The following is a 17,400-nucleotide window of genomic DNA, read 5'->3' on the forward strand; positions in this document are numbered from 1 at the left end:
TGATCTTGCACGCAGTTTGTCCACGTTGATCTGAGGCTAACCCTGAATGGAGTAGTAATTTCCTGTCGGATACCTATAAAAATATACTAGAAACCACACACAAATACGCTGCTATTTCCATAGCAATTCCTCCACTTGGTACAGGTAAGGTATTTAATAAATACTAGGGTGTCCGGGGCATACTCTAGAGCCTCGAAACGCTATTCCTAGCATTTTGAGGGGCAAATTGTGTTGACCATTCTAATGTAATGAATGAAATGTGATATAAAGTAATGATAGGGCTACTAAGGTAACGGTTAATAGTGAATTCGATATTTATTTATTTATTTATTTATTTATTTATTTATTTATTTATTTATTTATTTATTTATTTATTTATTTATTTATTTATTTATTTATTTATTTATTTATTTATTTATTTATTTATTTATTTATTTGCTAACTCAACTCACTCATTTATTTTGTCTATTTGTATATTTTTTCCTATTTTTGTTTATTTTTTGTTCAAACTTATTATTTCCCACAGGACTGTTGGCGTACACTTAGCGTACATTCTTACAAAGGTGTCGACCCAGTCATGCGAGCAGAAATAGACAAGCAAATAGACTGCAACTGCAATCTAAGAACATTGACATTATTCACAGGAGAAAAAGGACATGCTTGACAACTACCGAGCAGGTGGAAGTAAATCATCATCCTCTGATAAAAGTACAAAAGAGGATATATCTGCAAATTCTGCTGCTGCTGGTGATGGTGATGAGAAAGAAAAAGACAAAGGTGAAAACAAAGGATCAGATGCGGATAATGAAACGGCTCAAGGGGAAGCGGATGGTGGTGATAAGGAAAGTAAGGGCGGCCGAGACAAAAGTGGGCGGCCAAAGGGACACTCGTAGAAGAAAACCGAGGATGTTGATAAATCAAAAGAAAAGGAAAAGGATGACGGTAAGACATGTAAAGGATGCAAAGAAACATTTCAAGATCCTATCGAGTTACCAACGTGCAAACATAAATTATGCCGTGAATGCATGGTAAAAGTTCGTGGTGAGCTGAAATGCCTGATTTATGAGAAGGAGTACAAACCTACTCAAGGTAAACAATCCAAGGGGAAAATGACGTCATCCATAGATAAGACTATTCACATTCCAGAATATGATAAATTTACAACAACTGTTATCAAATATACATTTAACGAAGGCATACGGGCGGTAAGTTGATCACTCATCTTGAATCAAGCATTGAATGCATGATTTGATAGGGATTGGGAGGGTTCTTTGTTACAACCGAGGCAGAATAAACGTGTATATCGAGTGTCCACCGCATTATGGAATACACATGTAATCAATACTCGTCTTCGTGTTTTGCTATTAATTTGTTATGTCTATATTTCGATGGCAGCACTTTCTAATGTTAAGAAATGGCCACGTTTATCTGCTCATGGTTGGAATATTGGGCATCTTGTTACAACGCATATGGCTTTCATCTGTGTGTACAGGTGAATATTAGTTTTGCCACAAGTTTATTTTTATTATTAACAGGAAGGTCATCCCCATCCCGGAATGAAATATAAAGGCGAGTTATTCACAGCCTATCTGCCGAACAATAAAGAAGGATCGCAATTATTAAACTTACTGAAGAAAGCATTCGATAAAGGTTTGTTATTTGGAATCGCTCCACGAGAGATACTGGATACTATTGATTGGAAAGATATTGATCACAAAACAAGTGTTACCGGTGGTCCAGAAATGTAGGTATCCATATAATAAGGGGGCGGACCATTTGATATCCTGGGGGGGCAGGAAGATTGAAATGAAGCCTATTTTTTCCCCTATCTGATATGGAATTATTTTTTTTTCCAGCAGACCGTGTCTCTGATTTTTTTGCACTCAACAGTTGTTTTTATTTTTTCAGTATTTTAAAGCGGGAGGGTAATCACCTGCGCACTCGCGGGAATTGAGTCCCAAGCGACGATAACAACACACGCTAAAAGCTCAAAGGCTAATGGGTAGGCAGCAACCAATAGACCACATCATGATAACACAAAAAAAATCGACAAAGGTCGTGGCATCTCAATCATGCATACAACTGACTATATATATGAAAGCCTTCGTCAACTAATCAACAAGCAATACTATACTAAAATCAGTGGTAACGATACTATAGTTACAACTAATTTGGTCCATGAGCTCGTTACAGAAATGTACAATCTTGAATTAATCGATTACGACACGTATAAATATACAGACCCATTTAACAGAAAGTTAGAACGCCCCGGTGGTATTTACTGCCTAAAGTACACAAACCACCACCGGAGGGCAGTATATTCGTCGGTAGACCAATAATCAGACGGTGCTTGCTCTGGTCCGACAGAGGAAATATCAGAATTGATTGACCACTTTTTAATTCCAATCGTTAAAAGACAACATACACACATTAAAGATGTAATAACAAAATCGAAAAAATACAAGTATCTGAAAATAACGTTCTAGTAACCATGGAAGTCGTATCAACGTATACTAAATACTGTTCACGAATAAGCGATCCGAGCAACCGCTAATGCAATGCAATCGAATTACAATCACAGTGATAGTCCTTTGAAACCACTACCTTTGGAATATATAATTAAACTCCTTGAAATCATTCTGAAAAGAAACACATTCGAGTTTAATAATGAGTATTATACCCAAACATGGAGTTAGCATGGGATCACCATTTTCACCTGAGATTGCTGACATTACATTCCACCTAGTGGGAAATCAAATTTGACTACTTAGTGCTCGATATATTAAAACTTGGTATCGCTTTCGAGATGACATCTTCATGGTATTCAAAGATACCGTACCTGAATTACACAAATTTGTTCAGGATGCTAATATGCTTCATAACAAATACCGGCTCACATTTGAATACTCCATGACACAAGTCACGTACCTTACCTATATAAAGGACAACGCTTCCATGATCTGAATATATTAGACGTGAAAACGCACATCAAGACAACGGAAACTTTCAATATTTGAAACGTAATTCTTGTCACCCTACATCAGTATTCAAAGGATTTATTAAAGGCGAAACCATTCGGTATGCTAGAACATGTAATAATGTGAGCGATTTCTTACATAAACGTAATCTATTTATTGAAAAATTATGTGATAATGATATCAGAAATATATTCACAACTAGATTCAACCCTTATATACAAGGGTCTAATCTCAAAAGAGCCCTATTAAAAAATTGGGACTTAATTCGGAATGATCGGTTACTTAGTAACATTTTTCCAAATCTTCCCCTTATTACATTTCGTAGAAATACTGACGTGAAAGATAAACTTACAAGTTCTACTCTACATACTGACAAACTCGTGAAAAACTACACACCACACGACGAAGAACTACTTTCCATTTTAACTAAATTGTATGATGAAAGTAATAACGTCGAACATTCTGAAAGCAAAATAAATCGAACGATTCGGTCAAGTACTATTCCGACTGATGAAGGGTTCATCAAAAAACCCCAAAACAGCACCATCACACAAGTGAATAATTCAATTACGGATAAATTTGAGTGCTGTATCGACATAGGCTTTCTTTGTATTCAGTTTTGTATTCCAATATTGTTTCCGTGTTTATCTCTATCGGGATCGCACCTGAAATATTTTAACAAGGAATAAAACATCTATTATGTATTTAGTTAGCTAATGCAATACCGCCCTCAGTTAGTGAGACATTCGTCAATCCGCCACCCCCATCGATAATAAATGCATTGTTAGAGAATGCTTATACAGAAATACAGCAGAAACTCATTGTGAATAAACTGTTAAACAACATAGTGGATGGAATTGTTGAGGGAAAGAATCATGGGGTCTGAATCATGGGGTCTGAAAGTTTCCGATTTTTTCACATGCATATAATGTAGGATTTTCTTTCAAGCATTGACATAAATGTTTTTTTTCACAAAATCTTCCTGACCCCCAGGATATCAAATGGTCCGCCCTAAATACAAATTTAAATTTATATTCAGTGATGAAATTGTAAAAACAATAAATAGACATTATTTCAGATATGAGTGTGTTACACGAATCCCCATGTTGAAGAACGTTACAATTCACAATTGTTGCCCATACTTATCACTGTATGTCTCAAATATTGTCTCTTGATATTATTAGTAGAGGTGGACATTTCCCTGTACAATTACAATTTTATCAAATATTTATTTTTTAAATGAGAATTTATTGACTCGTTCATTTCATGACATACTATTTATACTTTTCAGAAATTGTTATCCAGACCCGGATTATTTAAAACGTTTACGACAACAACTCGCCTCAAAGGGAATTAAATGAGATAAAGCCGACTACTTATTGGAGATCATGAACTACTTATTTAAAACTACTCATAATTTAGATATTTATCGTTACAACGTTAACCGAATCAGTTGATGTATTGACATTTCGATTTAAATGTCTGGTCATTAAGTAATCCTAGTCGTTTACTGTTCACAGTTCTGATTCAATTTCCTGCATTCGGAGATACAAATAGAATTACGTATGTTCGGAATTACTGTGGGGCGTAGTCATTCGGTATAAGAACGAATTCATACGAATTAATTATTTCTCGCAAATCGTACCATATATTTGTCATAACTCTACAATCGAAGCTATATGAAGGACGCTAATATACAATTTTAATGGTTTTTACATACAACACAAAATATATGACTGACAACTCTTGGATTACGGTTGTTAACAATAATCACATTACAATTCAATACGTAATATTTGACTTATATTTAGCAAATCTGCTGGTAGTATTTATTGTTTGTAATTGCCACATGTCTATCACTTTGCCTGCTTTGCATATGGGAATACATTTGAATATTAAAAGCTAGCCTCAAGGAATTCATGGATATTTTACCGTGAGTCCAAATTGGCGACATGAACAAAAAAATACCCTTCGAGCCAAAGTTCTAATTTTCAAGATTGTGGGAACAGAAATCCGGTGGTGTCAGAAAATAATAATTAAGAATCACAACTTCACAACTTACAATCGGAAATTGTATTGTTGAGTGAAGATCACATAATACTTATATTCACAGAAAAAATCGTTCGACCTCAATTCTTACAAGTAACATTATCACAACATAACATATTTTAATTTTGGAATAAAAAATATTATGCATGATATAAGGAATGTTCAGAAAAGTGTTTTTCTTTGAAAGACACGTAACAATTACATCATTCATATATGTGAATTCATATTTAATGTTGGATACACATAAAACACATTAGTAACTTCCATAGGCAGAAATCTGGTTTAATGGTTTAAAGTACCTATATCAATCAGTATGACGATACATACTGTATATATCACATTAAATCAAATCATCATGTCGCAAACACTGACTTGATTCTAGAAAAACTTGAAAATAAAAACACCCACGATTCCACCCACAACGCTGGCACCGACTGCATTGAAAGCACAGCGAGCAAACAGTGCAACCGTTTGTTTTGCTATTCGGTGATCAATAATGGAAAGGAGGTGTCGTATAGCAGCTTCGACATCTTGGGAACCCATATTCTGATTTTGTACAGTGGTGCACGCATCCCGCAGATCATCGTAACGGACGTAAGTTGGTAGAGTATTCTGAAACACTCCAAGAGACAAGCCGACCAGAGCGCCTAAGATCATTCCTATTACAACGTGACGAGCATTCATCCTATCAAATACTGAACAGGCGATACATTTGTGGACTGGCTTCCCACTGGAATCCACCCAAGCGATAAACTTGTTACGTCTGTTACCAGAATAGAACATGATCAGCATATTCTTAGCAACACATTGGATTTCGGCATTCTTCAACACCTAAATGAGCACAAAACAGACAAAAAATAGTTAAGGGACACACTTGTGGTGAACTTTTTTTAATAATAATTTTAAATGGAGAACATTTATTTGTCTCTTTGTTAAACAATAAATCCATCATTTGAGTATTCTTGAGTTTTTGAAATACTGCGATATGTTGTTTATTAACCTTTATATCTCACATAGATTAGTAATAATTTGTATATATGAACCACACAAGGAGGGTGAGTTGAGGTTTCGAACTGTACCAATGCAACTTAAATCGATTTTAAATCTCGCAAAAATAAGTCAGTTTTTCAATTCGTGTTCCATCATGGTGCATTTCAATATTTGTCTGGAGGGAAATACTTTACTGAAAAACAACATGCGTGTAGTTGAATGCGTAGCATCAATAATCAGTTAAACTTATCCATTGGCTATACATTGAAATTAGAATATACACTTGATTACCATGGCGATAATAGGTGCTCGGTTACCTTTATGTTTGAATATTTCACCACTTTCAAAGCTTCGTCTAAAATTTTGCCATGGTCTACGGTCAGCTCATATCTACGACGAACACGGTCGACGTCACCATATGAAATAGTACGTTCACACCGTATTTCTTCATAAATCTAATTTAAATAATTAAAGTAGTTAAGTTTTAATTGTTCATACATCATGAGACACACACACTTAAAACCTAATAATGAATGTTGACAATAAACCCAGTAGCAGTGATATTATTAAATATGTTAATTAACTATTTTAACCGAATTAAATTCAGAGAGTACTGCTGGGAATGTCATGCCTGACAATTTAGTTTGTTTTTACTAGGTATCAAAAGATTTAAAAGTCATCAAATTTACACTGGTAATTTGATCGACACGATCTTTGTTCAGATTAACACTGTATCACGTGGCTGAATGATATGCATCTTATGACATCTTGTATTTTGATGGATAATGGTTTGTTGATGCAAAAGGTGCCAAAAAAACAAATGAAGTTTGACATGTTGAAAGAAGGTGAAATAATAACATGATAATATGTAAATAATATCAAACGGAGAAATAATGATGCAGTAATAAAATAAATGTAACAATAAACGTAAATGTAAATAAAAAACGATGAAATAATCACCAAATAATTGATAAATAATGACATCGGCATTTGAAATGAAACGAATATACAATTGTCACTTGTCAATTGACAAATAAAGTAAACTTGTCACAATAATCACCAAAGATTGATAGATTAATGTTGAATAATCTGAATTATGATATAATATAAACAAAATATGTAAACATGGTCAAACGATATAACAACAACAACAGAATCACCTAATTATAATAATACAATGTCGTAGTAATAATGAAATAAAAGAAACAATATGACCAAAGACTTAGTAATGAAAAAGCAATTATAACGTAATTTTAATCTCACGCACATATGAATCATCATAAAATATTAATGGTGAGGTATATAATGTAAGCTTGTAAAAGTAATTTAAGTGTTTTGTAATCAAAGAATTGATGACCTGTGACTTGTAAACTGTACTCTGACTTGAAACCAGTAACCTACCTTGTGATGGATATTCCATTACACGTGTACAATAGGGTACCCCCCCCCCCCCCCTCCAAGGACAATTTGTACCTGGTGCTTACATCATGGGTTGCATTATATCTCAATACGTCAACACTTATTATGGTCAAAATAAGGAGGAAATGATAATCTAAACATGAGGGTTTTCCTAACCATCCAAATCACGCCAAATAACATTAACTTAATATATGTTATAATAACTGCACTACCAACCTGAGCAAATGCCATATCTATTCAATCAGCAATATGTGGTCACCTGCAAACAAAATAACGGTAAATTTAAAACATTTTAACATACAAACAATATGTCGAAGACGAAAGCCAGAAGCACGGACACTGGCATTGAATATGATACCAAAGCCAGTACAAACTTAAATGTACCATTGCAGGGCACTAGTCATCTTTAGAAAGCCCTTGGTGTGTATTTTTTGAAAAAAAATTCCCGGTCAGCTAAAGTCAGTAATTTACCCATTATTTGGAGGGGTGCCACCTATGTTGCCTAATATGCAAACAAAGGTTGTTTCAGCTATAAATTCAGAGCTTTTTTCTTGATCTTATTGCAAAATAACTTAAAATTATGATTCAAGCGTGGGGATGAAACATTATCAAACACAGTGTGAATATAGTATTGATGCAGGCAAATTACAAGCACAAACAAAACAACTGTTTTTTTCAACATGTAATGCTAATATACGTTTCATTTTAATGGTCTTGTGAAGGGCATTGTAAACACCCTTATATCTAATACATGAAGTAAGATCTCGTGGTTTTCTGTTTATTAAAAAATGTGTATTAAATCTCTTAGAAGAATATGTGTTAACTACACTAAAATTCAAAAACGTTTGAATGTTGATTCTTCCAACTTACACATTTCTAACAGATACACACACAGACCTTTCCAATGTTAACACAGACTTAGAGGTCATACTTTTACCTGTATCATTATTTATGTCAGTTATTATAATAATTATGACGTCACTATTTGTTAATGTATTGTTAGTATTTATGACGGGAGAAGTTAAATGTGTACGAAATTCTATTGTAAACATTTGATCGTTGTGAGCTATTTATCAGTATAATCACATTAGTATGCAAGAGGACATACATGGATTGTTCAGCAAGATGAATGACAGTATGACCAGAGACGGCGACACAAAATTTTGCATGAAGGGGTGAGATCTGACCCTCCAAAACGCACATTTGCCGACACAAAGCATTTCAGCGTGATTTGTTTTGGAGAGGACGCCCTCAATATTTTTCTAGGGTGTGCGACCGCCCCTTCTGCCCTCCCTCGGTACCAGCGGCACTGATGACGACAATAACACTGAGTTTGGAACAGTTAAGCTCATATCTTAGATAGTGAGGAAAACGAATGGTTACCAGCAATAAATAACAGTGTTGAATTCGATAAACGAAAAAGATCGTGATTTTAGTACAAAAATACGAGAAACACAGACATTAACCATCTGATTTGTGGGTTCATATGTATATTCGTAATCAGTGTCTAGCTGAGATAGTGACTGCAGTTCAATTTAAGACCAGACAACATTGATAAATATATATGAATATCATTGTGGTTGTTGACATATTTTACCCCTCTTGATGGCGTCATAATATAAATTACAATTAATGTAGTTATAATGTATAAACTGTGTCCCGTTTTTTCCCAAAACGACTTAAAAATATAGAGGCATAATTTCAAGGTTTTAAATGGGTGTCTGTATTGTTTTTTTTTTCACAAGGCTACAAGAAACCAATATTATCAAAGACCCTTGGCCAAATATAGATTGTCAACAGTAATATGGCGAACGGAGAAACGTAGTGTAAATGGTTTACTTGATATTGCATTGGTTTAGGACAAGCACAAGCATGTAACTTAAGACCATCCCAATAACCTGGCTTTGTTCGAACACCATGCTACACTATGGCAGTGCGACAATGTAAAAACAACTGGTGGTTATTTCCGAACACTTTACTCACCATATTCACCACTCGCGTAGAACACTACCTACATAACAATATCTTTAACATGTTCGTCCCTGATAAAAATCTAATATTTCATTATAATGAGTGAAGTAGCTACTGAAGTAATTACTCTAGAACTCACCTATATAGTTGACTTAACGTCAGACTCGCCCTTGCTCTACTGTGCAGGTAAAGATTTCTATACCCACTGTATTTAATTCCGGTCTCGAGTCACTTAGGTCACGTCACACGCAAAAGGAAGTGCGACCTCCTGCGTGCAGAATTCTACGAAATGATGACTAATAGGTTGGTGGCTCTTTCACTTTCATGCCCAGTTTCACATCTGTGGTCACCTGCAAACAAAATAACAGTAAATTTGAAACATTTTACCATACAAACATGCCGCCGTCCATGGTTATACTGTCATTCATCTTTGAACAATCCGTGTATGTCCTCTTGCATAATCATTTGATTATATTGATAAATAGCTCACAACTGTGTTTTTTAACGATCAAATGTTCACAATACAAGTTCGTAAACATATAATTCTTCCGTCATGAACACTAACAATACAAATAACAAATTGTGGTGTCATAATATTTATAATACATGGCATATATCATGATACGAGCAAAAGTATGACATCTAAGTCCGTGTTAACATTGGAAAGGTCTGTGTGTTTTTGTCAGAAATGTTTAAGTTGGAAGAATCAACAATCATACGTTTTTGAATTTTATTGAGTTAATATGTATTCTTCTTAGAGATTTAATACACATTTTTTGGTAAACTGTGGGAGTTGACAGCTTCTTCGGGTGAAGTACAGAACCACTGAATTTTGACATATTCTGAGGATGTCTACCTGTTTGATTTAAATTATAGTTTAAAATATTAAACTGTGAATAAACTATCTCCCGTTTTTTCCAAACGGACTTAAACAGATAGAGGCTTGCATAATTTCAAGGTTTTAAACGGATGTATTGTTTTTTTCAGGAGACTACAAGAAACATATTATCAAATACCCCTTGGCCAAATATAGATTGTCAACAGTAATATGGCGAACGGAGAAACGTAGTGTCAATGGTTTACTTGCTATTACATTGGGTAAGGACAATCAGGAGCATGTAACTTAAGACCATCCCAATAACATTACTTTGTTCGAAGGCCATGCTACACTATGGCAGTGCGACAATGTAACAACAACTGGTGGTTATTTCCAAACACTTTATTCAGAATATTACACTCGTGCAGAACACAATGTACATAACAACATCTTTAATATGGCCGTCCGTCGATAAAAAACAACTAATATTTCATTATAATGAGAAAAGTAGCCACTGAGGTAATTACTCTTGAACTCACTTATATAGTTGACTAAATGTCAGACTCTCATGTGCTCTACTATGCAGGTAAAGATTTCTATACCCACTGTATTTAATTTCTGTCTCGGGTCACGTCGCACGAAAAAGGTTAAATTCCTCTGAAGTGTGACGTCCTGCGTACAGATTTCTACGAAGTGATGACGAATAGGTTGGTAGCTCTTTCACTTTCATGCCCAGTTCCACATACGTGGTCACCTGCAAACAAAATAACAGTAAATTTGAAACATTTTTTCATACAAACATGTCGCCGTCCATGGTTATACTGTCATTCATCTTTGAACAATCCGTGTACGTCCTCTTGCATACTAATTTGATTATACTGATAAATAGCTCACAACTGTGTTTTTTAACGATCAAATGTTCACAATACAAGTTCGTACACATATAATTCTTCCGTCATGAACACTAACAATACAAATAACAAATATAGATTGTCAACAGTAATATGGCGAACGGAGAAATGTAGTTTCAATGGTTTACTTGATATTACATTGGGTAAGGACAATCAGAAGCATGTAACTTAAGACCATCCCAATAACCTTGCTTTGTTCGAAGGCCATGCTACACTATGGCAGTGCGACAATGTAAAAACAACTGGTGGTTATTTCCAAACACTTTATTCAGAATATTACACTCGTGCAGAACACAATGTACATAACAACATCTTTAATATGGCCGTCCCTCGATCAAAAAACAACTAATATTTCATTATAATGAGAAAAGTAGCCACTGAGGTAATTACTCTTGAACTCACCTATATAGTTGACTAAATGTCAGACTCTCACGCGCTCTACTATACAGGTAAAGATTTCTATACCCACTGTATTTAATTTCTGTCTCGGGTCACGTCGCACGAAAAAAGGTTAAATTCCTCTGAAGTGTGACGTCCTGCGTACAGATTTCTACGAAGTGATGACGAATAGATTGGTAGCTCTTTCACTTTCATGCCCAACTTCACATATGTGGTCACCTGCAAACAAAATAACGGCAAATTTAAAACATTTTACCATACAAACAATATGTCGACGACAAAATCACGGACACTGGGACTGCATATGATACTAAAGCCAGTACAAACTTACCAGTACCATCTTTAGAAAGCTCTTGGTGTGTATTTTTGAAAAAAGTTATTTTCCGATTATTTGGAGGGGTCAATTTTAATAGTTATAGCCGCGTTTCCAATTAAATGTATTGAAAGAATTATCTAAACAGAACCCGTAAATATTTTAGAATAAAACATAAAATAATTAACACCATCAGAATAATTATGGCGCAACCTATGTTGTCCTAATATGCAAACAAAGATTTTGCCGCTATGAATACAGAACTCTTTTCTCGATCTTAATACAAAATAACTTAACATTATGATTAAAGCGTAGGGATGAATCTTTATCACATACAGTGTGAATATAGTATTGATGCAAGCAAATTACAAGCACAAAAACGACAACTGATTTTTCAACATTTTTCTGTAATGCTGCTATACGTTTCATTTTAACGGTCTTGTGAAGAGCATTGTAAACATCTTTATATCTAATACATAAAGTAAGATCTCGTGGTTTTCTGTTTACCACGTGTTATACTATGAGGTTGTTACGAACCTTTTTGTGTAAAGTCGATCAACCATGGTGGCAGCCATGTTTGGATTTATTATTAGAGGACGCTTACACGCGTAATCGTTAGATATTTGAAATTCGCATTTCCTTATATGATAAGATGAAAATACCGCAAAATTACGACACGATCTAACTTATGGCGTTACAGTGACAGATGTATACTAATGCTACTTATGATACACGGGAACGTTTGAAACCAATTTCCGTGATATTGACTAGCAACGTGTTACACACAGATGACATAATTTAGAGCAATTGTTACAACTGTTGGCAATTATTGAGCACATCATTTCTCACAATCAACACATATTTACAAACATCTTCACATCACAATTCACGTGATACAATCTTAATTTAAATCCATTTTTTCAATTTTGTAAAGACACACCAAACACGGAAGATATGCATTGAATTACATTTAATAGCAAAACACTTACATAATCAAAACATAAAAACCAATAAACTTACACTAATTATGCAATAATGAAAAAAACAATTATCTCTACAATAAAAAAAAAATGATTATTTCTAATGAAACTAAAAATTGGGCAAGGAGTCCCTTCAGTCTAGCTTACCAGGGCCAAGGGCATAAGTGAGGCCACCATCAAGGCTACGGAGTGTCCTTGTAGCTGAAAGTCACTATGTAGGTCACTGTGTCACCGAGGTCGTGCGTGACCGTGAAGTGAGGGGTAGCCTGGAGAGTGGATACTGACAAACTGAATGGGGGGCAGGATGAAATCCTTGGTCCAAACTGAGGAATGGCAAGTATGTCATGATAGGAGTGACCCCCATGAAATAAGGATTGGGTAGTGGGTTGAGTTAGTTGATGGAAGGATGCTCCAGCCCAAGGGGCATATGAAATATGCACGGTTTGGGGAGCAGGATCCTGGGTGACATGTGCGCATGTGTGACCCTGGTGGATATGGCAGGGTACTCCAGCCCAAAGGACATATGAAATATGCACGGCTTGGGGAGTAGGCATCTGGGTTCCATATGAGCGTGCATAACCCATATGGAAATGAGTATATGATGGATGCTTCAGCCCAAAGGGCATATAAAATTGCCATTGGTATGGCAAATGTCGTTTTGATATACCCAAATGTGTGTCTTTACTGGTATGACAAATATGGTTTACATAAAAACACCATGAAGTTGTAAACAAACAGATTTTTAGTGAATCTGTTTAGTGAAATTATATTTCTATTAGGCGCCCTTCAGTGACCCGACCACGCGCAAATTACTCCAGTTAAATTAGTTTTTGATTTTTGTTGGTATTTTTCGATGTCTGTATTTATTTTATTAATCTGTTTTTTTTCTGTTATTTGTATGTGTTAAATGTGTGCTTTTTGCCGACTATCTGGATTGTTTTTTCCTTAGTGATATGTTTCGTTGCAGCATAGCAAACTTTAATAAATATTCCGGTGCATACTGGTCATTTTGTCATTATAAACATAAAACAGAACCAGTTTATATCAGTTTATGGTTTTGTTACTTGCGTGAGACAGAAATAATAAACTGGCTCTAAAACATACCATAACAAGCAAATACTCTTTAATAAACATTGTTCGCCGTCAAAAGATCAAACATTGATGTTTGGGGAGCGACACAACATTTTGACGTCTGTGGTGAGTGACCACGTCGCGACTTCCGCTTAATTGCTGGATGCGCAGCATCTCTCTTTTTTTCTCTATATAGTTCACCGCGTAAATCATACATTTATGAAAAAGTAGTCTTGTAAGACTTTGTATTTTTCTGAAATATTTAAATACCTCAATAAAGTAAATGGATTTTGTATCGTTGACTCCCGCTGGAAGCATAATTTTTCGACTCGTCTCTGGTGGGTTGAATGAGATTACTGATTTCAGTTAATATTCTTTTTTTTAATTTTCAGATCACCGATCATAATAATATGCAGCCAGCTGGTCCCACTAGTTCTGGTGACAGACGCAGTTTTGATGCAACTACTCCGGAAACTACTTCAAGAAGCGCTTACATGTCTAACTCCAACACAAAAATATAAAATCACGACGGTGGAAAAAGAATAATATTCGCAATATATTTTTATATTTCAGTCACTGGTTCAGATGTTTATGTTTATAAGGAAAAGAAGCCTGTAGTCTCATATCTTCCTTCCTTTCATGTATACTCGAATTGTAATAAATACAAATGTCATGCACGTTTTTCTTTGGAGATCGGTGGCAGTCGTCATGTCACGCATGCGTGAGATATATAGGTCTCATTTAAACAAAGATCGCAACTTTGACTTTCTTGCGCAGACCAACGAGTATAAACTGAGACGTTACGAAGCTTCAATTAGGTATTTTTTAGGTGATTGGAAGGTATCGAAGGAGACATCGGCGGTAATTCATGTATATTACGCCCAGGCCAAACCTCATACTGTTTTCCATTAAAAGAGCGTATTGGATTGTGGGAAAATCAATGTGTATCAATACAAATGTCACACATGCGTAGCGCGACGATCACCGCCCTTTAACATCGGTCTTGAAATCGTATCATGCTAGGCCTGTGTCCTCGTCTAACACTAGTATACGCACATTGTTTGTAGGTTTGATCAGTATATCTTTCCTATAGTTGAACGTACATACGTAATGTTAGGAATAACAATAATAATGATCTAAACATAGTTTCTCTAACTTGCCAAATCTCGCCAAATAACATTAAGTCTAAATATATATTCTATATAATTACTGCAATACCAACCTGAGCCAATGCCATAATCTATTCAATCCACAATACTTGGTCCCTTGCAAACAAAACAAAACAGTAAATTTAAAACATTTTAAATCGACTACGAAAGACTGAAACATGGACACTGCTATAGCACATTAGCGAGTATAAAATTACCAATGAAATTCACATTGCAATTTTAAAGGTTAAAGCCACTTGTACATTTCAATCTATTGGCATGGTTATTTTATTAGAAACTTATAACCATTCTAGAATAACATGACTTGATGTAATTTGACAACTGATTGTTTTGTATTTTTCTGTACTGCTGATATACCTTTCAGTTTAACAGTCGTGTGAAGGACATTGTAAACACTCTTATATCTAATAAATAAAATGGTATTCTGTTCACCAGGTTACCGAAGTAACTTACCGTTTAAGAATCATGCTCGGCAAAATTGATATCACTCGTATATAATAGTACAAAATATGAACTAACTAAGCTGTGAATTATGTTTTGTGCCGCTACTATATGATGAAATCATTTTGTGATTATCTTTTCCTTCGAAGGATACATCATGAGAATGCCGAAAACCAAAAAGTTTAGAGAAGAATCAGCGAACTTTGTGTGGAGTCCGATCAAACCCTGGTGGCGGCCATGTTTGTTTTATTATTAGAGGACGCTTACGCGCGAAATCATTCAATATTCGAATTCGCATTTCCTAATATGGTAAAAATACCCCGTAAAATACCGGAAAATTACGTCACGGTGAACTTATGGCGTTACGGTGACAGATGTATAATAGGTATTAACATGAACATTATTATTTTGCGAAAACTTGTTTTCACTTGTGTATCTTGCTGTAATGAAAGAAAATTAAACATCTACTCGTGTACCAATTTCAACTTATCAATATATTACTTATAATGTATAAACCGTATTGAAACGTGTGTCACCTTTAAAAAAAGCTACATGTTAGGCTGATTTCAATCCTTTAGAATTTTGAACGACTGTGGCAATATGTGGAATTGTCCTAAAAGACTATAAGACAAACATCATAAAGACCCCTTAACCAACTACAGATTGTCAACTGTGATAAGACGACTGGAGAGACGGGATGTGTCAGCGGTTTACATTTGTAATACATTGTTTGTTTTTTGAACAAGCAAAACTTGTAACTAAGCGACGTCTCGTACACCACGGCAGTTCTACAATTACAAAACAAATAGTGATTATTTCGAAACAAGTTACACCTGTGCATAACACAATGTACAGTATCTTTAACAAGTAACCCGATAAAATAACTAATTCGAGTATAGTAGGAAAGGTATCCACTGAGGTAATTGGTCTTGAACTCGCCTATATGTCTGACTCGCAACTACTCTACTGCCCCGCTTAAGATTTCTATACACGTCGTATTTTCTGCCCCAAAGTCGAATTCGTGCATTGTTAGCGTCACATGTGCAGATTTCTATGACATGATGACTAATTGTTTATTTCACATACGACTGGCTCTTGCGATTTGACGTCCTGTTTTATATTAAGCGTGCTGTGAATTCATACTTTTCACACAGACCTTGCAGAGTGAATATTAAAATAGTAATGTTATATTCTATTTATGTCTTCTATGAAATCAAGGCAATGTTTACGATATCTTTCTGCAAACATATACTGGTTTACAACATATGATGATTTGAGAAGATTACTTGAAGAGACTTTAATTCCAAACAATGAATGTCATTATTATTATATTGAACTGACCATATTCAATATAAATACTGAAAACCTGAAGCGCTAAGCCCAATTATCCGTCATGTATTCACCATAACTCGGAATTTGGCGTTGTTGTACACGACGGAGAGTCATGTAACAATGTCAACATTTCTGTGTTCAGTGTTGTTGTAGGGCATGCTAGCTAGTTAATATCCCTCTCGATGCATAGAGCCGAGAACATTACAGTTACTGGTGACGTTGTATAGTTTCGAAGTCTTAAGCGGCACGCAAAGGTTGACTTATAGTATTAGGAGCTGCTGCACTTGTTAATCTGGCGACCAGCTTAGTATGGTAGAAGGAAATCAATGTTGTAAATATGTGCTTTAAAAAGGTCCTATTACCATATTTTATGTTATTATTTATTTATTCATTAATTACTGACAAGAACTCATACAAACGCTTAGACATTTAAGTTTAAATAGTATTATTTTAGTTTTTCCAACGACAATTACTCAGCATATTAATGAACAACGGGATAGAATGAAATACATGTTGATGATGACGATCAGCTCATCACATGTAAAAAAGAGGTCAAATGA

General features: G+C 35.0%; 1 protein-coding gene and 1 long non-coding RNA gene across 2 annotated transcripts; both read right to left on the reverse strand.

Annotated features, from left to right (window-relative positions):
* Positions 1–4,773: 4,773 nt before the first annotated feature.
* On the reverse strand, positions 4,774–9,712 carry LOC146740897 (uncharacterized). Its single transcript, XM_085501421.1, has 4 exons — positions 9,547–9,712; positions 7,653–7,695; positions 6,335–6,472; positions 4,774–5,858 (listed from the first exon to the last, which is right to left on the reverse strand). The coding sequence occupies exons 2-4, from the start codon at positions 7,665–7,667 to the stop codon at positions 5,406–5,408; spliced, it is 606 nt and encodes a 201-aa protein (XP_085357547.1). The 5' UTR covers positions 7,668–7,695; positions 9,547–9,712; the 3' UTR covers positions 4,774–5,405.
* Positions 9,713–10,611: 899 nt separating this feature from the next.
* LOC146740898 (uncharacterized) lies at positions 10,612–14,478 on the reverse strand. Its single transcript, XR_014929922.1, has 3 exons — positions 14,169–14,478; positions 11,538–11,753; positions 10,612–10,978 (listed from the first exon to the last, which is right to left on the reverse strand). It is a non-coding gene; the product is annotated as an uncharacterized LOC146740898 (long non-coding RNA).
* Between the last annotated feature and the right edge of the window lie 2,922 nt (positions 14,479–17,400).

This window comes from Saccoglossus kowalevskii, chromosome 7, assembly GCF_978046115.1.
Source record: "Saccoglossus kowalevskii chromosome 7, keSacKowa6.1, whole genome shotgun sequence".
Classification (NCBI taxonomy): Eukaryota; Metazoa; Hemichordata; class Enteropneusta; family Harrimaniidae; genus Saccoglossus; species Saccoglossus kowalevskii.

Excerpts from the sequence above, each read along its gene's own strand:
- LOC146740897 (XM_085501421.1), bottom strand. Across the intron at positions 5,859-6,334 it reads TGAAATATTCAAACATAAAG|GTGTTGAAGAATGCCGAAAT; the intron begins GTAACCGAGCAC and ends GTGCTCATTTAG.